This window comes from Mustelus asterias, chromosome 12 (genome assembly GCF_964213995.1).
Source record: "Mustelus asterias chromosome 12, sMusAst1.hap1.1, whole genome shotgun sequence".
Taxonomy (NCBI): Eukaryota; Metazoa; Chordata; class Chondrichthyes; order Carcharhiniformes; family Triakidae; genus Mustelus; species Mustelus asterias.
In genome coordinates, this window is record NC_135812.1 from 231379 (window position 1) to 255812 (window position 24434).

The following is a 24434-nucleotide window of genomic DNA, read 5'->3' on the forward strand; positions in this document are numbered from 1 at the left end:
TGGTTTGTTCTCACTGGAACGACTGAGGTTGAGGGGTGACCTGATAGAAGTCTACAAGGTTATGAGAGGCATGGACAGAGTGGATAGTCAGAAGCTTTTTCCCAGGGTGGAAGAGTCAATTACTCGGGGGCACAGGTTTAAGGTGCGAGGGGCAAGGTTTAAAGATGTACGAGGCAGATCTTTCTACACAGAGAGTGGTGGGTGCCTGGAACTCATTGCCGGGGGAGATAGTGGAAGCAGATACGGTAGTGAGTTTTAAGGGGCGTCTTGACAAATACATGAATAGGATGGGAATGGAGGGATATGGTCCCCGGAAAGGTAGGGGGTTTCAGTTCAGTCGGGCAGCATGGTCGGTGCAGGCTTGGAGGGCTGAGATAAATTAACAGGCTGTGTAATTTTCTGTGCTGTAATTTTCTTTGTTCTTTGTTCTCTTTGTACACAACATCTGCCGCACTACCCTCATCAATCCTCCTTGTCACTTCCTCAAAGAAATCAATCAAATTTGTAAGACATGATCTTTCCTTAACAGCACCATGCTGACTACCCCTGGCTAGTCCATGTCTTTCTAAGTGATGGTTTACTCGATCTGCCAGGATTGATTCTATTAATTTGCCCACCACTGAAGTAAGACTAACTGGCCTACAAATGTTTGGTAATTCCTTCTTGCCCTTTTTAAACAAGGGAACCACATTTGCATTCCTCCACTCTTCCAGAACCTCACCTGTGTCGAGTGAAGATTCGAAAATATTCCACAGAGCATCTGCTATTTTCTCCCTGATCTCCTTCAACATCCTAGGGAGCAATTTATCCGGCCCTGGCAACTTATCCACTTTCAAGAATTCCAACTCCTCTGACACTTCCTCTCTCATGATTATTTTATCCAATATTTCACACTGCTCCTCTTAGATTGCTATATCTGCATCATCCTTTCCCTTTGTGAATATGGAGACAAAAAATTAATTTAAAATTCTTCCCATATCCTCTGCATCTTCACACAATTCCTTTCTTCATCTCTGATCGGTCCTACTTTGTCCTTAACTATCCTTTTGAACAGTAAGAAGTCTCACAACACCAGGTTAAAGTCCAACAAGTTTATTTGGAACCACAAGCTTTCAGAGCGCTGCTCCTTCCTCAGGTGAGTTCCTCAGGTACTCAGGTTCCTCACCAGATTCCTCAGGTATTTCCTCAGGTATTCACCTGATGAAGGGACAGCACTCCGAAAGCTCGTGATTCCAAATAAACCTGTTGGACTTTAACCTAGTGTTGTGAGACTTCTTACTGTGCCTACCCCAGTCCAATGCCAGCATCTACACATCATGGCTATCTTTTTGCTCTTTATATACTGGTAAAATATCTTTGGTTTTCCTTAATCTTGCTTGCAAATATTTTTTCATGCCCTTATTTTTTACTTGATCGCTGTACTGATTTGTAGGCCTGATGGGATTCCATCGAGCAGCTGTTTTAATGAGCATTTATGAAATGCAAAAGAATGCAAATAGACTCCATACCACCTGCCAGCGGAGAGACCAACCCACCATTAACCCGCCATTGGGAGAATTTTAACATGAGTTTACAATAGTGGGTTTCTGACTTTTTGGCTCCTGCTAGATTGTCTGTTCCCACCGACCTCCAAACCTGCCATTGCAGAATGGGAGCATTCCACCCAACAATAATTTGTATTTATATAGTACATTTAACATAAGTAAAATGTTGCAAAACTCAGCACAGGATCATTTGGAAACAAAATATGACACCAAGCCATGTAAGACTTTAAGGGGTGTCCAAAAGAGGAAAAAACAGTGATGAGGTTTAGGGAGGGAATTCCAGAGGTTAGGGTCTTAGTAGCTGAAGATATAGTCACCAATGATGGTGTGATTAAAATTGGCAATCTTCAATAGGTCCGAATTGAAAGAGTGTAGATATCTTATAGATCGGTAAAGGTGGAGGAGATTAGAGAGATAAAGAGGTGGCGAGGTCATGGTGAGACTGAAAAGAAGAATGAGAATTTTAAAATTGAGGTTGCTAAATTAGATTGCTTCCTAAATGAACAATCACAGGGATGATGAGTGAATACAATTTAGTGTGAATTTGAATTCAGGCAGCAGAGTTTTGGCTGAGCTTAAATTTGCAAAGGCTAGAATGTTGCAGGCTGGCCAGCTGCACATTGGTCAAGGTGTAATAGTCAAGACCCGAGAGGTAACTAAACCAGGTGAGTTCACTAATGTCCTTTGACTGTCAGTCCCAGATTTTTATTGAATTCAAATTTCAGCATATGCTATGGTGGGATTTGTACCCAAGTTCCCAGAGTATTATCCTGGATCTCTGGAGTACTTTCCAGTGACAATACCACCAGGTTGTTGACATGAGTAAAGGTTCTAAGATTTTTTAAAAATTTGCAAGTTAGGGTAAAACGTACCAAGATAACCAGAAGCAGCTTCAAGTGTTCCTTTGGACTCATTTAGAAACTGTGCCCCAGTTGCTCGGTTGTAAATTATTACTCCTCCGCTCCAGTCATAAGCTCCTACAGCACCAAGCAAAATGTTGCCCTGTAAGGATAATAATAATTGTTTACTCAAGAGGAATAAGCCATGATAATCATTAGGTCAGAAAAAGACATATTAATTTATCCAAGAAACAGTTTCCTCCATGAACTGGTATGATAACTGTAAAAAGTGAAAAATATCACCTTGTCTGAGAGCATTTTAGCTCAATGTTGGAGATGAAGAGGATGTGTAGAATTCATTTCTTTAAAAATGGGTGGAAAACATACAGCTAGTTCTTTCTGTGCACCAGATCATTGGTACAACACTGCTGTAGCCTGTTAATTTATCTCAGCAATCCAGTGATTTGTTACATCAGTCAGTGAGTTCAACTAATCAATAAAGATAACTCCAAAGAGAGTCCCGGATGGAGTGATGAAAGTACGATGGATGCTTGAATAGATTAATGTTGGTTGGGAACTTCAATATGTTGGGACACAGCAAAAGGCTGTAAAGAACTTCATCTGCTAAAAATAATTACTATGGTCATACCCAAAGAGCTTGGGGGGGATTCACTGGCTCCGTTCCCTGCTGGCGGGAATCCATATGTCCCGCTGAATGGGGCATCAGAGCTATAACGGGATTTCCAATGGGTGTCAAACCCATTGCCATTCACCTGACCTGCTTCACTGGCCCCAATCAGGTTCCCACCTAGAATGGGCAGGAACCCATTGATTATACAAAACTGCCAATTTGAATGTAATTGGCAGGTTCGATTCGAAGCCCACCCACCATTCACCTGCCTCCCCAGCTGGATCTGAACCCGGTGGACTTTGGGACTGTTCAGGAGTACCATGAACCTGGCACAGTGGACCACAAGATGGGTCAAGGAGATAAGTGTAGTGTCCATGTGTCCCTCTGACCCTGCCACGCTGCAAAGGGAGGGTTCCCCAAGGATCCTGAGGGTTGGGTGGGCTCGGGCTGGGGGCAAAAGATTGGTCTCGGCAATCTCCCCTGGGATGGGCATCTGCTGGCTAGATTGCCCTTCTAGCCTAGGAAACCTGGATATCACTCCTGGCATGGTGATTTCAGGCGTCTCTCTGATCAAAGTCTTCATTCTGGTCTGTGGATGTGAAAACCTTTAAGTGGGCTGCTCACGTTAATCTCCATGCCTCCTGGACACCTCGCGGGCTTCCAAATCCCAGCCACACTCCATTCAGCAGAAGGGATTCCCCTTTCTCTCTGTCAGAAGCTGCAGGTGTGGGAAGATCCCTTTCAACTCCTCTGACGGACAGAAGTCAGGGGGGAGTTCCTTTCTCCACAGCTTCTCACTGAAGCCCATTCTTTTAACACAGCATTTCTTTCAAGTCTCTGAGCCTTCATAGAAAGTCAAAAGCTTTTGAAATCCCTTCAAACCCTTTGAAAAGCCTTTCTTCAATTCAATTTCAGTCCAGTCCATTTAACTCTCCTTTGATTGATAGCTTAATGGTTTTTAGGCAGCATGCAGTGAGCTTCTCACATCTGCAGCTTCTTAGAGAGAGGAATTCCTTCTGCACAATGGAGTGCTGCTGGGATTTGGCAGCCTGCCAGATGTCCAGGGGGCATGGTGATTAAAGTGAGTAGCCCACTTCAAAGACCAGAATGAAGACTTTAATCAGAGACGACTGAAATAATGCACGCCAGAAGTGATGGAAATATAAAAACATAGAAACTAGAAGCCCTTCGAGCCTGTCTGCCATTCACTTTGATCATGGCTGATCACTGAATTCAATATCCTGATCCCCCTTGCCCCCATATCCCTTGATCCCTTTAGCCCCAAGAGCGATAGCTAATTTCTTCTTGAAATCAGACAATGTTTTAGCCTCAACTACTTTCTGTGGTAGCGAATTTCACACATTCACCACCCTCTGGGTGAAGAGATTTCTCCTCACCTCAGCTCTAAAAGGTTTACCCCTTATCTTCAAACTGTGACCCAAATTTTGGACTCCCCCACCATTGGGAACATTCTTTCTGAATCTACCCTGTCTAACCCTGTTAGAATTGTATTAGTTTCTATGAGATCCCCTCTCACTCTTCTAAACACCAGTAAATATAAGACTATAAGATCATAAGACATAGGAGCAGAATGAGGTCACTCGGCCCATCGAGTCTGTTCCGTCATTCAATCATGGCTGATATTTTTCTCATCCCCATTCTCCTGCCTTTTCCCCATAACTCTTGATCGCCTTATTAATCAAGGATCTGTCTTAAAGACACTCAATGACCTGGCCTCCACAGCCTTCTGTGGCAAAGAGTTCCACAAATTCACCACTCCCTGACTGAAGAAATTCTTCCTCATCTCTGTTTTAAAGGATCGTCCCTTTAGCCTGAGGTTGTGCCCTCTGGTTCTAGTTTTTCTTACTAGTGGAAACATCCTCTCCATGTCCACTCTATCCAGGCCTCGCAGAATCCTGTAAGTTTCAATAATTCCCCCCCCCACCCCCCGCCGCTTATTCTTCTAAACTCCAATGAGTACAGACCCAGAGTCCTCAACCGTTCCTCAGACGACAATCCCTTTATTCCAGGGATCATTCTTGTGAACCTCCTCTGGAGCCTTACCAAGGGCAGCACATCCTTCCTTAGATACGGGGCCTAAAACTGCTCACATTACTCCAAATGGGGTCTGACCAATATAATCCTAACCGACTTAGTCGCTCCTCACATAACAGATCTCCCATCCCAGGAATCAGCCTGGTAAGCCTTTGTTGCACTCCCTCTAGAACAAGGACATCCTTCCTCAGATAAGGATACCAAAACTGCACACAATATTCTAGGTGTGGCCTCACCAACTTCCTATCCAATTGCAGCAAAACATCACTATTCCTGTATTCAAATCCTCTCGCTATGAAGGCTAACATACCATTTGCCTTCTTTACTGCCTGCTGTACCTGTGCGCTTACTTTCAGCAACTGATTCACGAGGACTCCAAGGTCTCGTTGAGTATCCATCTCTCTCAATTTACACCCATTCAAGTAATAATCTGTCTTCCTATTATTGCTACCAAACTGGATAACATCACATTTATCCACATTATACTGCATTTGCCATGCATATACCCACACACTCAGCCTGTCCAAGTCATGCTGAAGCATCTCTGCATCCTCCTCACAGCTCACCCTCCTACCCAACTTTGTATCATCTGCAAATTTGAAGATAATACATTCACTAAATCACAGAAAACTACAATGCAGAAGAAGCCCTTCGGCCCAGCGAGTCTGCACCGACACATGAAAGGCGCTGACCTGCCCACCTAATCCCACTTGCCAGCACTTGGCCCATAGCTTTGAATGTTATGGTGTGCCAAGTACCCATCCAGGTACTTTTTAAAGGATGTGAGGCATCCCGCCTCCACCACTCTCCCAGGCAGCACATTCCAGATCGTCACCACCCTCTGAGTAAAAAGGTTTTTCCTCATATCCCCCCAAACCTCCACACAAACTTTTAACTTGTGTCCCCTCATAACTCACCCTTCAACTAAGTGGAACAGCTGCTCCCTATCTACCTTGTCCATGCCCCTCATAATCTTGAACACCTCAATTAGGTCACCCCTCAATCTTCTCTGCTCCAGAGAAAACAACCTAAGCCTATCCAACCTCTCCTTATAACTTAAATGTTACATCCCAGGCAGTATCCTGGTGAATCTCCTCTGCATCCCCTCCAGTGCGTTCATGTCCTTCCTATAATGTGGTGACCAGAACTGCACACAGTACTCCAGCTGTGGCCTCACTAAAGTTCTATACAACTCCATCATGACCTCTCAGCTTTTGTAATCTATACCCCGATTGATAAAGACGAGTGTGCCATATGCCTTTTTCACCACCATATTAACCTGCCTCTCCACCTTCAGAGATCTATGGACAAACACGCCAAGGTTCCTTTGTTCTTCGGAACTTCCCAGTGTCAGACCTTTCATAGTATACTTCCTTGTCAAATTGCTCCTTGCAAAGTGCATCAGCTCACACTTTTCAGGGTTAAATTCCATCTGCCCCTTATCCGCCCATTTGACCATCTCATCTATATCTTCCTGTAACCCAAGACACTCAACCTCACAGTTAACCACCCGGCCAATCTTTGTGTCATCGGCAAACTTACTGATCGTACCCCCCACATAGTCATTTATGTCATTTATATAAATGACGAACAATAGGGGCCCCAGCACGGATCCCTGTGGTACACCACTGGTCGCTGGCCTCCAGTCACTAAAGCAGCCGCTTGTCATCACCCTCTGTCTCCCATCACTAAGCCAATTATAAATCAACCTTGTCAGATCACCCTGTATCCCTTCTGAATAAGTCTCCCGTGTGGGACTTTGTCAAAGGCTTTGCTGAAATCCATGTAAACTACATCAACCACACTACCCTCATCTACACACTTGGTCACTTGCTCAAAAATTTCAATCAAATTTGTTAGGCATGACCCCCTCTGACAAAATGATGCTGACTATCCCTGAGCAAACCTTGCCTCTCCAAATGGAGATAGATTCTCTCCTTTAGAATCTTCTCCAGTAGTTTCCCAATCACAGACGTCAGACTCACTGGTCTGTAGTTCCCTAGCTTGTCTCTACTACTTTTCTCAAAAAATGAGACCACATTAGCTGTTCTCCAATCCTCTGGCACCTCCCCGGTGGCCAGGGAGGAATTAAAAATTTGGGTCAGAGCCTCTGCAATTTCTTCCCTTGCCTCCCACAACAGCCTGGGACACAATTCATCCGGACCTGGAGATTTGTCCACTTTTAAGCCTGTCAATACAATCAGTACCTTGTCACTCCCTAGGATAATTTTCTCTAGAGCTTCACAGTCTCTCTCCCCGAGTTTCAGAACTACCTCCTCATTCTCATGGGTGAAGACAGATGTGAAATATTCACAGGTGAGGTCACAGGTGAGGTGCCTGAAAATTGGAGGGTGGCAAATGCTGTGCCTTTGTTCAAAAAGAGCTGCAAAGAAAAGCCTGGGAACTACAGGCCGGTGAGCCTCACATCTGTAGTAGGTAAGTTGTTCAAAGGTATTTAGGGAGACAGGATCTACAGGCATTTAGAGATGCAAAGACTGATTAGGGACAGTCAGCATGGCTTTGTGAGTGGAAAATCATGCCTCACAAATTTGTTTGAGTTTTTTGAAGGGGTACCCAAGAACGTAGATGAGGGCAGTGCAGTTGATGTTGTCTACATTGACTTTAGCAAGGCCTTTGACAAGGTACCACATGGTATGTTGTTGCATAAGGTTAAATCTCACGGGATTCAGGGTGAGGTAGCCAAAGGGATACAAAATTGGCTTGATGACAGAAGACAGAGGGTGGTTGTAGAGGGTTGTTTTTCAAACTGGAGGCCTGTGACCAGTGGTGTGCCTCAGGGATCAGTGCTGGGTCCACTGTTATTTGTCATTTATATTAATGATTTGGATGAGAATATAGGAGGCATGATTCGTAAGTTTGCAGATGACACAAAGATTGGTGGTATAGTGGACAGTGAAGAATGTTATCTAGGATTGCAACAGGATCTTGATCAATTGGACCAGTGGGCTGATGAATGGCAGATGGAGTTTAATTCAGATAAATGTGAGGTGATGCATTTTGGTCGATTGAACCAGGGCAGGACTTACTCAGTTAATGGTAGGGTGTTGGGGAGAGTTATAGAATAAAGAGATCTGGGGGTACAGGTTCATAGCTCCTTGAAAGTGGAGTCACAGGTGGACAGAGTGGTGAAGGCGGCATTCGGTATGCTTGGTTGCATTGGTCAGAACATTGAATACAGGAGTTGGGTTTTTTTGTCGAAGTCGTACAAGATATTGGTAAGGCCACACTTGGAATACTGTGCACAGTTCTGGTCATCCTATGAAAAAGGATATTATTAAACTAGAAAGAGTGCAGAAAAGATTTACTAGGTTGCTACCGGGACATGATGGTTTGGGTTATAAGGAGAGGCTGGATAGACAGGAACATTTTTTCTCTGGGCCGAAGAGCCTGTTTTCATGCTGTGACTCTATGACCTATATGACTTATGACTCTGTCTCCACCCACAGATTTAGCTCTTGGTCCCTAATGGGCCCTACTCTTTCCCTGGCTATCCTCTTCCTATTGATATACTTATAGGATATCTTAGGATTTTCTCTACTTTTACCAGCCAGAGCTTTCTCATATCCCCTCTTTGCTCTCCTAATTGATTTCTTAAGCTCCACCTTGCACTTTCTGTACTCCACTAATGCCTCCGCAGACTTAGAGTCATAGGGTCATAGAGGTTTATGGCATGGAAACAGGCCCTTCGGCCCAATTTGTCCATGCCGCCCTTTTTTTTAAAAACGCCTAAGCTAATCCCAATTGCCCGCATTTGGCCCATATCCCTCTATACCCATCATACCCATTTAACTATCTAAATGCTTTTTAAAGGATAAAATTGTACCCGCCTCGACTACTACCCCTGGCAGCTTGTTCCAGACACTCACCACCCTCTCTGTGACTTACTCCCCTTATACTTTTTAAAAGCCTCTCCATTCCTTCTCATTATAGTCATAGAGGCATAGAGGTTTACAGCATGGAAACAGTCCCTTCGGCCCAACTGTGTGAAAAAATTGCCCCTCTGGACACTTTTTTATCCCTCCCCTCTCACCTTAAACCTATGCCCTCTAGTTTTAGACTCCCCTTCCTTTGAGAAAAGATATTGACTTTCTAGCTGATCTATGCCCGTCATTATTTTATAGACCTCTATAAGATCACCCCTCAGCCTTCTGCGCTCCAGAGAAAAAAATCCCAGTCTATCAAGCCTCTCCTTATAATTCAAACTAACAAGTCCTAGTAGCATCTTAGTAAGTCTCTTCTGCACTCTTTCTAGTTTACTAATATCCTTTCTATAATAGGGTGAAAAGAACTGTACACAGTACTCCAAGTGTGGCCTTACCAATGTCTTGTACAACTTCAACAAGATGTCCCAATTCCTGTATTCAATGTTTTGACCTATGAAACCAAGCATGCTGAATGCCTTCTTCACCACTCTGTCCACCTGTGACTCCACTTTCAAGGAGCTATGAACATGTACCCCTAGATCTCTTTGTTCTGTAACTCTCCCCAACGTCCTACCATTAACTGAGTAAGTCCTGCCTTGGTTCAATCTACCAAAATGCATCACCTTGCATTTATCTAAATTAAACTCCATCTGCAATTCGTCAGCCCACTGGCCCAATTGATCAAGATCCCGTTGCATTTGGAGATAACCTTCCTCACTGTCCACTATGCCATCAATCTTCGTGTCATCTGCAAAATTACTAACCATGCCTCCTATATTCTCATCCAAAGCATTAATATAAATGACAAATAACAGTGGACCAAGCACCGATCCCTGCGGCACACCACTGGTCACAGGTCTCCAGTTTGAAAAACAACCCCCTACAACCACCCTCTGGCTTCTGTCATCAAGCCAGTTTTGTATCCATTTAGATACCTCACCCTGGATCCCTTGAGATTTATCCTTATGCAATAACCTACCATGCGCTTACCTTGCTATCATTGTATCCTGAATGTTTCTAGTCATCCATGGTTCTCTGGGTTTGTTATATCTTCCTATTACCCTGGAGGGAACATGGTTGGGCCTGTACCCTCCCCATTTCATCTTTGAACACCCCCCACTGCTCTCTGTAGATTTCCCCACAAGTAACTCGCTCCAGTCTACCTTGGCCAGATCCTGCCTAATTTTGTTAAAATCTTCTTTCCCCCAATCCAAAACCTTTTTCTCCAACTTGTCAATTGCTTTTCCATAACAAATTTGAATTGAACCATGTTGTGGTCGCTATCACCAAAATGCTCCCCCACCAACACATCAACCACCTGTCCGGCTTCATTCCCCAGAATTAGTTGTTGGATCCTCTACATATTGACCTAAACCTAAAAGGTTTTCCTGTATACATTTTAAGAACTCTACTCCATCTAAGCCCTCAACATGGTGGCTTTCCCAATTAATGTTGGGAAAAGTGAAATCACCTAATATAATTACCCTCTTGTTATTTTACACCCCTCTGCAAATTGTGCACGTATTTGCTCTTCAATTTCCGGCTGACTATCTGGGGTTCTATAATAAACACCTAGCAACGTAGCTGTCTCTTTTTTATTCCTAAGCTCTAACCGCAAAGCTTCATTTGATGCCCCCTCCAGGGTATCATCTATCCTCACTGCAGTAACTGCCTCCTTAACTAATAGTGCAATGCCTCCTCCTCTTTTACCCTCTCCACTGTCTCGCCTGAAGATTCACTTCCCTCTTCCAAATCATTAATATATAATCATTTATGCCAACTCTTTGCTCCCTATCTGCTAACGAGCTTTCTATCCATCTCAAGACATTACCTGCAATCCCATATGCTTTAACTTTACATAGTAGTCTGTTATGTGAGACCTTGTAAGCCACATCCACTGATTCTCCTCGATCAACTCTACTAATTACATCCTCAAGAAATTCCAATAGATTCGTCAAGCATGATTTCCCTTTTGTAAATCCATGCTGACTGTCTGATTATACCACTGCCTTCCAATTGCCGAGTTGTGAAATCCTTGATAATGGACTCTAGCAACTTCCCCTGTACTGACGTTAGGCTCACTGGTCTATAGTTCCCTGTTTTCTTTCTACCTCCCTTTTTGAATAGCGGGCTTACATTAGCTACCCTCCAATCTGTAGGAACTATTCCAGAGTCCAAAGAATTTTGGAAAATAATCTGCTATTTCCAGGGCCACTTCCTTAAGTACTCTGGGATAAAGATTATCAGGACCTGGAGATTTATCCGCCTTCAATCCCATCAATTTCCCCAAAACCATTTCTTACTAATACAGATTTACTTGTGCTCCTCACTAAAACATGTTTCTCTCAGTATTTCGGGCACATTATTCATGTCTTCCTTTGTGAAGACTGAAGCAAAGTACAATTTTAATTCCTCAGCCATTTCTTTATCCCCCGTTATGAATTCTCCCATTTCTGACTGTAAGGGGTCTACATTCATTTTTGTCAATCTTTTTCTCTTTACATACCTATAGAAACTTTTACAGTCAGTTTTTATGGTCCCCACTAGCTTACTCTTATACTCTATTTTCCCTTCTTAATCAATCCCTTGCTCCTCCTTTGTTGATTTTTAAACTGCTCCCAATCCTCAGGCCTATTGCTTTTTCTTGCTAATTTGTATGCTTCGTCCTTGAATTAGCTATAACGTGATCTCCTCTGCACACTTTCTAATGCACTCATATTCTTCCTATAGTGTGGTGAGCACAACTGCACACATTACTCTAGCTGTCGCCTAAAAAGCATTTTATACAGCTCCATCATAACCTCCCTGTTCTTATATTTTATGCCTCGGTTAATAAAGGCAAGTATCACATGTTCCATCTTATCTATCTTTCCTGCTGCCCTCAGGGTTCTATGGACATTAACTCCAAGGTCCCTCTGGTCCTCTGTACTTCCTAGTCTCCGACCGTTCATTGTCTGTTCCCTTGTTTTGTTTATTCTCCCAAAATGCATTACCTCTCACTTTTCAGGGTTAAATTCAATTTGCCACTGTTCTGCCAATCTGAGCAGCCCGTCTATATCATCCGACAGGCTAAAGTTCAGTAAAAGAGTTAAAGTGTTGTAAATTTGAGTTTGGTACCTTAAGTCTTAAATAAAAGGAAGATTGTTCAGAGAATTTGAGTCAACTCCTGCCCTTGTTTGTCACATGAAACTGGAATGCTTGGAAAGAGTTTGAATTAGTTAACTGAATAATACCATTAATTTTCATGTCTTCTGTGAATTTATTGATCATTCCCCTACATTCAGATCTAGATCATTAATATACACTGCTTGTCTTTTGTACAGTGCTGTCTAGATGCAAGAAACCAAATATCTGTCGATTATATTACACAAGAGCATTTTTGACCTGGTCACAAACTCCAGAACCAGGAAACACAGGCTCAAGTTTTGCAGAGGGAAGTTTTGGCTTCATGATTTTGCAGAGCATGGAAACAAATTGGGGCAGAGAGTGAAAGAGAAAGTTTGGGGAAAATTGCACAGATATTTGAGAGAGTGGGTGACTGAGAGCTACAGTTTAAAAAAGGAAGTAGACAAAAGGCTGGTAACTACAGGCCGGTTAGCTTAACGTCTGTAGTTGGGAAAATGCTGGAATCCATCATTAAAGAAGAAATAGCAGGCCATCTGGATAAGAATGGTTCAATCAAGCAGATGCAGCATGGATTCATGAGAGGAAAGTCGTGTTTGACGAACTTACTGGATTTTTATAAAGATGTGACTAGTGCGGTTGATGGAGGGGAACCGGTAGATGTGGTGTTTTTGGATTTCCAAAAGGCATTCGATAAGGTGCCTCACAAAAGGTTGCTGCAGAAGATTGGGTCACACGGAGTTGGGGGTAGGGTGTTAGCGTGGATTGGGGATTGGCTATCCAACAGGAAGCAGAGAGTTGGAATAAATGGGTGCTTTTGTGGTTGGCAGATGGTGACTAGTGGCGTGCCGCAGGGATCGGTACTGGGGCCTCAACTGTTTACTATTTACATAGATGATCTGGAGGAGGGGACTGAGTGTAGGGTAACAAAGTTTGCTGACGACACGAAGATAAGTGGGAAAGTGAATTGCGTGGAGGAAGCGGAAGATCTGCAGAGAGATTTGAATAGGCTGAGTGAGTGGGCGAGGATCTGGCAGATGGAGTATAACGTTGGCAAATGCGAGGTTATTCATTTTGGAAGAAATAATAGCAAATTGGATTATTATTTAAATGGAAAAAATTACAACATGCTACTGTGCAAAGGGACCTGGGGGTCCTTGTGCATGAGTCGCAAAAACTCAGTCTGCAAGTACAACAGGTGATCAAGAAGGCAAATGGGATGTTGGCATTTATCGCAAGGGGAATAGAATATAAAAGCAGGGAAGTGTTGCTGCAACTGTACAAGGCATTGGTGAGGCCGCAACTGGAATACTGTGTGCAGTTTTGGTCTCCTTACTTGTGAAAGGATATATTGGCCTTGGAGGGAGTGCAGAGAAGGTTCACCAGGTTGATACCAGAGATGAGGGGTGTAGATTATGAGGAGAGATTGAGCAGATTAGGTTTGTACTCGTTGGAGTTTAGAAGGCTGAGGGGTGATCTTATAGAGGCATATAAGATAATGAAGGGGCTGGATAGGGTAGAAGTGGAGAGATTCTTTCCACTTAGAAAGGAAACCAGAACTAGAGGGCACAGCCTCAAAATAAAGGGGGGTCAGTTTAGGACAGAGTTGAGGAGGAACTTCTTCTCTCAGAGGGTGGTGAATCTCTGGATTTCTCTGCCCACTGAAGTGGTGGAGGCTTCCTCGTTGAATATGTTTAAGTCACGGATAGATGGATTTCTGATCGGTAGGGGAATTAAGGGTTATGGGGAGCAGGCGGGTAAGTGGAACTGATTCACTTCAGATCAGCCATGATCTTATTGAATGGCGGGGCAGGCTCGAGGGGCTAGATGGCCTACTCCTGCTCCTATTTCTTATGTTCTTATGTACAGCGGACAGCAGTTTCCTTTTACAGTCTTGTACTCTCTTACGTTTATAAATAAAATATAACATGGAATCTATAATTTTATATCTTTTTAAAATAAATTATTCGTCAGAAATTTAACAAAATATTAACAAAGTCTCACATCAGCAGCATAATGTGCACTAAATCCAGCTTGTGCCAACTCCATCTGAAATGCACTAATGTTTGAGCCCTGGGTACCTGGAGAATAAATGAATAAATAGATAATGTAAAATAATGACAGTGAATATAATCAGCAAATAATGATTTAACAAACCACACCAAACCTAGCAAGCGTCATTCATTAGGAGAAATAATCATAGAATAATAGAATCCTACAGTGCAGAAAGAGGCCATTCAGCCCATCGAGTCTGCACCAACCACAATCCCACCCAGGCCCCATCCCCATATCCCTACATATTTACCCACTAATCCCTCTAACCTATGCATCCCGGGACACTAAGGGGCAATTTAGAATGACCAATCAACCTAGCCCACAAATCTTTGGACACATTCGTTAGTCCATCGGGTTTCCCCCAGTCTCCAACTGCAGCTCTTGCAGGTCACTGATGTAACCCTCCCAAAAATCAGCATGTAGATGCAAGCATAAAATTGCAGAGAGATATTTATAGATTGTGTGAATGTGCAAAGCTATGCAAATTGATTTCAATGTGGGCAAATGTGATGTAATTCACTTGGAACCTTCTCAGGATATAACAGGGTACTTTGTGTAAAACTAGAAAGGGTGTAGATCGATAGAGACTTAGGTATATAGGTACATAATCATTTACAATATCATGTACAGTACAGAAAATAATCAAAATATCCAATGGAATGATGACCTTTATATTAAAAAGACCAGGTGACAAGGGGGCAGATGTTATGCTCCAGCAGTGATGGACAACCTAGGCCAGTGAGTGGCCCTCCTTCATCTCAGTGGGTCGCAAGATTGAAATCGGGCTTGTTCACTAACCATGACCCCATGAATAAGATTAAATACATTTATATTTCATAATGAGTTATAGAAAATGCTTAATCATTCATATATTAATCAAATTGTCATTTACTGAAGTGGTAGAAACAAAAATAAATACTTATGTTTTAACTGGACACAGAGGGAGTTCACGGCTCTTAGAGTCAATGCTGTGTACAATCAGCATGCACCTCAGCTCATGTGCCCCTGCTTTACGTGCATATCACTTTAATCATACTGGTAGGAATAAAGCCCCGTGGATGGAAACCAGCACCATATGGCAACTCTGCTCTTGGGCAACAATCAATAAAGTGGCTTGTGGGCTGCATTCAGAATCCTGATGGGCCATATGTGGCCCCTGGACTACACATTGTCCACGACTGTGCAATAGTGATGCAACACCCTGGTGAGACCATACCTGGAGTACTGTCTTTAGTTTGGTGAACCAAACCATAGGAAGAATATATTGGCCTTGGAGGTGGTGCAGTGCAGCTTTATCAGAATGATAGCTAGATTCTCAGGTTCAGATATTCGTGGAGTCATGGTGGCAGATGGGTCCATGTGTGGAAGTTCAGCCTCATTTCTAATTGATTCAATTTTTTCTGTTAAAGGAAAGGGGAATGGGCATGGTGCACACATGAGGGAAATTCAAACTCGCCAGGATCATTTGAACTCAGCGCTGAGTTCAAAAAGATCCTATTTTAGCTGCTGAAAATGACTTAACTCAGTATAGGAGTCACAAATTTATGGAGTAGATTTAAAAGCTCTTGAAGGCAGATTAGGTCTGTATAACTATCATGATATGAAGCTATTTAAAGCCCCAGCCCTTTAAAAAAAAACAGGCTGAAGGTGTCAGTGGGAGTTCGAAGCATCTGTTCTAGCAGTTTCAATAGTTGTTTGTTGATATTCCCCAAGGGTCAATCTCTTGTCATTGTCAATGTTTTGCTGATTGCCAAAAACTACAATTAGCTCAGCAGGGCATTTCTGAGTTTACAGTTTGATTGTCAGCTTAAAGGTCATTCAAAAGGTTATTCATTATACATGTTAAGTGTATCTAGAGAAACCAATTGGTGAACATAAATGTTGGCCACTTACCGTCAGAAACAGGGAAACAGGAGAATTTATAATGGGGGACAAAGAAATGGCTGACCAGTTGAATAGATACTTTGGTTCTGTCTTCACAAAAGTGGACACAAATAAGATACCAGAAATTTTGGGGAACACAGGGTTTAGTGAGAGGGGGGAACTGAAGGAAATCAGGATTAGTAGAGAAATGGTGTTGGGCAAATTGATGGGATTGAATCATAGAATTCCTACAGAGTTGAAAGAGGCCATTCGGACCATTGAGTTAGCATCAACTCTCTGAAAGTGTATCCTACTGAAGCCCTATCCCCATAACCCCACGTATTTACCCCACTAACCCACCCCTAATCTACACATCTTGGGGGTGGCACATTCTCCCCGTGTCCATGTAGGTTTCCTCCGGGTGCTCCAATTTCCTCCCACGTCCAAAAGACGTGCTGGTTAGGGTGCATTGGCCATGCTAAATTCTCCCTCAGTGTACCCGAACAGGTGCTGGAGTGTGGCGACTAAGGGAGTTTCATAGTAACTTAATTGCAGTGTTAATGTAAGCCTACTTGTGGCACTAATAAATAAACTATAACTTTTAAAAAAGCTAAGGAGTAATTTAGCATGGCCAACCCACCTAAACTGCACATCTTTCGGACTGTGGGAGGAAACCGGAGATCCCAGAGGAAATACATGAGACACGGGGGAGAACGTGCAAGCTTTACACAGACAGTCACCGAAGGCTGGAATCAAACCTGGATCCCCAGCGCTGTAGGCAGCAGTGCTAACGACAGTGCCACCATGCCGATAAATCCCCAGGGCCAGATAATCTACACCCTAGAGTACCATATTCTATAGACTCTGGAACAGTTTCTGCAGATTGGAGGGTAGCTAATGTAACCCCATGATTTAAAAAGGGAGATAGAGAGAAAACATTGAATTATAGACCAGTCACCCTCTCGTTGGTAGTGGAGAAAATTCTAGAGTCCTGGAAAAAGAGACATCATGCTTGAGAAATCTACTGGAATTCTTTGAGAGTGTAACTAATAGACTTGATGAGGGAGAGGCAGTGGGTGTGGTTTATTTGGACTTTCAGAAGGCTTTTGATAAAATCCACATAAGAGATTAGTGAGTAAAATTACGACGCATTGGATTGTTTTTTAAGTTTATTTATTAGTGTCACGAGGAGGCTTACATTATTACTGCAATTAAGTTACTGTGAAAATCCCCTAGTCGCCACACTCCAGCAACTTTTCGGGTACACTGAGGGAGAGTTTATCATGGCCAATCTACCTAACCTGCACATATTTGGACTGTGGGAGGAAACTGGAGCACCCGGAGGAAATCCACGTAGACATGGGGAGAATGTGCAGACTCCGCACAGACAGTGACCCAAGCCGGGAATCGAACCCGGGTGCCTGGCTCGGTGAGGCAGCAGTGCTAACCACCATGTAACCATAGTGTATTGAAATAGATGGAACAGTGGTTGGCAGTCAGGGTACAAAAAGTAGGAATAGACAGGTCTTTTCCGACTGGCAGGCAGTGAGTAGTGGGTTACCACAAGAATCAGTACTAGACCCCAGCAATTCACAATGTACATTTATGATTTAGATGAGGGAACTAAATTTAATATCTCCAAATTTGCAGATGATACAAAACTGGTGAGAGGGTGAGCTGTGAGGAGGATGCAGACATTCTTCAGTGTAATTTGGGCAGGCTGAATGAGTCGGCAATTGCACTATAATGTGGAGAAATGTGAGGTTACCCACTTTGGTAGCAAAAACAGGAAAGCAGATTATTATCTGAATGGCTATAAATTAGGAGAGGGGAGTATGCAATGAGATCTCGGTGTTCTCGTATACCAGTCGCTGAAGGTAAGCATACAGGTGGTAAAGTGGGCAAATGGCATGTTGGCCTTCACAGCGAGAGGATTTGAGTTCAGGAGCAGGGATGTCTTGCTGCAATTATGCTTTGGTGAGGCCACACCTGGAAAATTATGTGTCATTTTGGTCTCCTTATCTGAGGAAGAAAGTGCTTGCTATAGAAGGAGTACAGAGAGGTTTTACCAGACTAATTTCTGGGATGGTGGGATTGACCTAAGAGGAGAGATTGAGTCGGTTAGGATTACATTCACTGAAGTTTACAAGAATGAGGGGGGATTTCATAGAAACCTCTAGAATTCTAACAGGACTAGACAGGGTAGACGCAGGAAGGATGTTCCCAATGGTGGAGGTGTCCAGAACAAGGGGTCATAGTTTGAGAATAAGGGGTAAGCCTTTTCGGACTGAGGTGAGGATAAATTTCTTCACCCAGAGAGTGGTAAGCCTGTCGAATTCACTACCACAGAAGGTGGTTGAGGCCAAAACAGTATGTTTTCAAGCAGGTGTTAGATCTCGAACTTGGGGCAGAGGGGATCAAAGGGATTGGGGGGAAGGTGGGATCAGGCTGTTGAGTTGGATAAACAGCCATGATCATAATGAATGGCGAAGCAGGCTCGAAGGGCCAAATGGCCTCCTTCTACTCCCATTTTCATGCTTCTATATTTAAGATGAAATAGATTAAAATTTAGCTGTCTTTGGCATGTGACATGAACAGAGGTTTGTTTTTATCTGAACTTAAATACTAGAGATCGTATTTTTAAAAATTTGAATGCTCTTTCATCAATGGGATTGTTTTTTACTAAGTCTGCATTATGAAATCTGTATTAGAGATTTTAACAATTGCCCAAGATGTACTCTGAATGAGTTGGCATGGAATTATGTGGCGTCATGTGGGTGGATGAGGATATGTGTTGGCATTCAGTTGGCGTGGGGGCATGGAGGTGGCTTGGGGTGGGTGCAGTTTGATGGCGTGTGAGGGTTGAGGGCTAGAATTCTAAAATGTAACCAAACAACTGGGATACAGAGATCCAAAGAGGACTTTTTAATCAGTTCAGCCCATCTCAGCACTCAGCTGCCCCATGTCTGCCTCCGATATGCTTCCACAGCAGCAAGGTGCACATGATTCTACAGAAGCATAGAAAATAGAAACAGGAGTAGGCCATTCAGCCCCTCGAGCCTGCTCTGCCAATCATTTTGATCATGGCTGATCATCAAAACCAATATCCTGAACCCGCATTCACCCCATATCCCTTGATCCCTTTAGCCCCACGAGCTATACCTAATTTCTTTTTGAAATCACACAATGTTTTGGCCTCAAACCTTCACCCATTCCAATCCGCGACAGATGACCCCACCATTCAGGGCCTTTCTACTGCAATGCATGTGGCAAGTCAGGAAATTTCCAAAACACAGCACACCACCTTGGTAGTGAAAAGCCAGACCTAAATTTTAAATTACAAGGAGAGATTACACAAATTATGATTGTATTTACTGGAACTTAGGGAGTCAAGAGATGATTTTATTGAAGCTATTAAGGGGAACTGATGAAGTAGTTAGGGCAAAACTATTTGTGCTGATTGGGAATTAGGACGAGTGTACATGGCCAAAAATTAGAGCTAGATATTTCAGGAGTGAAATTGGGAAACACTTCTTCACACGAAGGATGATAGATGTTTGGACATTTCTTCCTCAAATGGCGATTAATGTTAGATCAATTGTTCATTATAAATCCAAGATAATAATTTTTTGTTACCTGTAGGTATAAAGAGCCATGGTGCAAAGGGGTGTAAGCTAAATGGCCTACCCCTGTGCCTCATGACTCAATATAATGTACAGTTTGAATTATTCCAATACAGGGTTTCCAAACCCTGCTGCTGCGATCCTTTAATGGGTGACATGGCGGCATGGTATTTAGGACTGCTGCCTCACAACACCAGTGACCTAGGTTCAACTTCGGTCTTAGGTGACTGTGTGGAGTTTGCACATTCTCCCCATGTCTGCACGGGTTTCCTCTGGGTGCTCCGGTTTCCTCCCACACTCCAAAGACTGGTTAGTGGATTGGCCATGATCATTGCACAGGCTTGCAGAGATGGAGTCGGGGAGTGCGCCTAGGTAGATGTTCTTTCAGAGGGTTGGTGCAGACTTGAACGGTTGAAATGGCATTCTTCAGCACTGTAGGGATTCTATCTAGTTGGAAGTATTTTTGGAAGTTTCACCACACCTATGGTGGCTTGTGAGACCATGGTGTACTGTGTACAGTTTTTATCTCCTTATTTAAGAAACCACTGACCCTCAGTAGCAGCAGTGTGTACTATCTACAAGATGCACTGCAACAATTCACCAAAGATCCTTAGACAGCACCTTCCAAACCCATGACCACTTCCATTGAGAAGGACAAGGGTAGCAGATACATGGGAATACCACCACCTGCAAGTTCCTCACAAAGCCACTCACCATCCCGACTTGGAAATACATCGCCGTTCCTTCATGTTGGGTCAAAATCCTGGAATTCCCTCCCTAATGGCATTGTGGATCAACCTACAGCACATGGACCTCAGTGATTCAAGAAGGCAGCTCACCACCACCTTCTCAAGGGCAACTAGGGATGGGCAATAAATACTGGACAGCCAGTGACACCATGTCCCAGGAATAAATAAAAAAATAAAAAATATAGCTGGAACAGAAACAGTTCAAAGAAGGTTCACTCGATTCATTCCCAGCAGGAAGGGATGTCTTCCGAGGAAATATTGAACAGGTTGAGCATTATCCACTGGAGTTCAGAAGAGTGCATAAGATCCTGAAGGACTACGCAGGGTGGATGCTGATAGGGTGTTTTCCCTTATGGGAAAGACTAGAACGAGGGAATACAGTTTAAAAAGATGGGCGGGAGGGGAGTGGGGGGGGGGGGGGGGGGGTGCGGTGGGGGGCACGTTGGGATGCGATTCTCCCATGCCGCTGCGCTAAAAAATCAGTGCAGCAGGCGGGAGATTTAAGCTGCGCCCAATACACGGGATCTGAGCTGGGCATCCGGCCCCGAATGCATCTCCCAGCACCGGATTCCCGGTGCCGTCAGTTCCGTGCCAGAAATAGGTGTGGAGCTCCATAATACATTCAGGAGACAATTTAAATACTATTTCAACGTAATAAGCGGGCCCGGGACTGAAGTCTCCAGGCCCGCTAGCCTCTCCCACCCTGCCAGAGTGTTTCACTCCGGCAGGGATTACACTAGCTCCCCACTTTCGGGGAACTAGTGGCCCGACCCCGCTGGAGGAGTGAAGGGGGTGCAATCAGGGTCCCCAGGGGACCGAGTGGCCAGGCAGTGGTGCCCCCTGGGCATAGGCACCCTCGCAATGCCAGCCTGTGCCCCCTGGCACTGCCCAAGGGGCAAAGTGCCCATGCCCAAGGGGCACCTTGGCACTGCCTATTGGGCGGGGCTGGGGGCAGGAGGGGAGGTTGAGGCTGACCCGGACATGTTCGGGGAGGGCCAGCAATCGGGCCATGAGGGAGTCGGAGGATCAGCGATGAGGGGTCACGGAACTGGCCAGCGATTGAGCTGGTCAGCAATTGGGAGGCCGGTAGTGTGGCCCACTGCGCATGCGCTGATCTCGGCGCTCACAGATCAGGGCATGTGCAGTGACCCTATGCTGCCAGCCTTTCCAGCGGGAATAGGCCTTGCCCACTGAATGTCAGCGTGATTCACACTGAGGCACCCTGCAGTGCACAGAGTGTGAGAGATTCATTTTGAAACTCCCGCTGAAAAAAACAGCGGGATTTACTCCCGTTTTTATGCGAATTTGACGCTTAGAATTGTTTTGGGAGAATCGCCCCCAGATATTTTTAAAGCCTCTGATTTTACTGCCAGACAGCTTGTATCAGTGTCCAGCAGATTCATCTTGAATTCTTTGAGACTTCAGGAAAATTTCGGGGAGTTACAAGTCATCATTTGGCACCAATTACACTCAAAAGCAATCATTTAACTATCATTTAACATTGCAGGTTACCTAACTGACATCATTGCCAACAGTTACCCTAAACCACAGTGCTCAAGCATTTTCAATTAACAAAATTAGCATTCTGACACCAAATCACAGAGTTTATTCTCCTTATTTCTGGAATTCTGCAGCTTCAAAAATAGAATCATAGAATCCCTACAGTGTAGAATGAGGCCATTCAGCCCATTGAGCCTGCACACCGGCAACAACCTCACCCAGGCCCTATTCTCATAACCCCATGTATTTATCCTGCTAATCCCCCTGACACTAAGGGGAAATTTGGCATGAAAATCAACCTAACCCGCACATCTTAGGAATGTTCAGTTTATTTAGTGAATTTATCAGTGTCACAAGTAGGCTTACATTAACACTGGAATGAAGTTACTGTGAAAATCCTCTAGTTGCCACACTCCGGCGCCTGTTCGGATACAGTGAGGGAGAATTTAGCACAGCCAATGCACCTACCCAGCACATCTTTCGGACTGTGGGAGGAAACCGGAGCACACAGAGAAAACCCATGTAGACACAAGAAGGATATGCAGACTCAGCACAGACAGTGACCTTTTTGTGCCAAGCCTAGAAAGGGATGTATGTTTATAGCATGTTGCTTGGCTTGGAACATTATAATTATCTGTTAAAGTTTATACAATATTATGGTTGCTTTTTGGAATTAGTAAAAATTATGCTAATTTTCTTATTCTTTGTAAATGGTGTTCTTAATTTTATTTTGTTTGATAAAAACTTCCTAGTGGATCACTTAATTTATAGCTGGAGTGTTACACCTTATTTTTTTTATATTCATTTGTGGGACATGGGCATCGCTGGCTGGACAGCACTTATTGCCCGTCCCTAGTTGCCCTTGAGAAGGCCAATCGAGCCTGCACTGACAACAATCCCACCCACACCCTATCGCCGTAACCCTACATATTTATCTTTATAGTCCACCTCAGCACATATCTTTAGAGTGTGGGAGGAAACCGGAGCTCCCAGAGGAAATTCACGCAGACACGGGGAGAACGTGCAAACTCCACACAGACAGTGACCCAAGCCAGGAATTGAACCCGGGTCCCTGGTGGTGTGAGGCAGCAGTGCTAACCACTGTGCCACCATGCCACCAAATGGGAAAACTGGTAAAAAGTGAAGGCAGCAAACAGCTTTCGTGATAATGCATTAATCTGGAGATGTAAAATGGCTGTTAAAATACTCAGTCTTAATTCATATTTTATATACAAAGTATTCTTTATATTGTTGTTAACTAGGTACCACAATTTTATCAATGCAAACATTGTGTTGAGGATAAAAAAACTGAAAAACATGAATTTACCTTCAATTCCAACAATATTTTTCTGTAGATCTGCTAGAAGTCCATCCAAGGCAGCGTAATTATCCACCTGGAATACGTGTTTCTCATCTGGATCAGAAGCAATTAGCTTGAGTTCATTCATTGCTGTGTCTTTGTTAAAGACTGATCCAACCTTAGTGGAAATAAAATGAGAAGTTCATTCTGCTAGGACTCTAATGATCTGTCCCTGGGTTGGCCTTTTGCTCAACCGCACAGTCGAATAAAGATCCCGGAGAAACGTTTGCAAAGTTGCTGTATTTCTGGACCACAATGCAGGCTTTACCAAGTCACAGGGATGTCAGGAAACCTATTTGTTATGTATCTCGATTGCTGACAGAGATAGAAAAATGTTATGCAACAATTGAAAAAGAAGCACAGGCAGTGAAATGGAAATTTTCGATTATCTAGTGGGCATACAATTCGGGATTGCGATGGACCATAAACCTTGGGTCATTCTCATGAATTCCAAAGAAACCACAAAGAAGCCACCAAGAATATAGCGTTTCCATCTGAGACTCATGTGCTATGACTCTACAATAGAGTCATAGAGTCAGAGAGGTTTACAGCATGGAAACGGCCCCTTCGACCCAACTTGTCCATGCCGCCCCTTTTTTTAAACCCCTAAACTAATCCCAATTGTCCGCATTTGGCCCATATCCCTCTATACCCATCTTATCCATGTAACTATCTAAATGCTTTTTAAAATTGCACCCGCCTCTACTACTACCTCTGGCAGCTTGTTCCAGACACTCACCACCCTCTGTGTGAAATAATTGCCCCATTGGACACTTTTGTATCTTTCCCCTCTCACCTTAAACCTATGCCCTCTAGCTTTAGACTCCCCCACCTTTGGGAAAAGATATTGACTATCTAGCTGATCTGTGCCCCTCATTATTTTATAGACCTCTATAAGATCACCCCTCAGCCTCCTATGCTCCAGAGGAAAAAGGTCCCAGTCCATCCACCGTCTCCTTATAACCCAAACCATCAAGTCCCGGTAGCATCCTAGTGAAGTGGGGAAAAACATAAAGATGGGTACATAATACATAAAATGGCTGCCTGGCACATAAAAGGTTACCTGGGAGAGAGATATTAAGCAGGCACTGACTTTTAGTGCAGACAGCTACTTGAAATTAAAACATACAGAACAGACAGTTATTTAA

General features: G+C 43.7%; 1 protein-coding gene across 2 annotated transcripts in view; it reads right to left on the reverse strand.

Annotated features, from left to right (window-relative positions):
- LOC144501157 (integrin alpha-E-like) overlaps window positions 1-24434 on the reverse strand; it is a 377113-nt gene that overhangs the window by 198004 nt on the left and 154675 nt on the right. For both annotated transcript variants that reach the window (XM_078224555.1, XM_078224556.1), the window contains 3 exons: window positions 23254-23404; window positions 14141-14217; window positions 2417-2546 (listed from right to left, as the gene is read on the reverse strand). In XM_078224555.1, the coding sequence (XP_078080681.1) occupies window positions 2417-2546; window positions 14141-14217; window positions 23254-23404 (358 nt within the window). The remainder of the gene's footprint in view (window positions 1-2416; window positions 2547-14140; window positions 14218-23253; window positions 23405-24434) is intronic.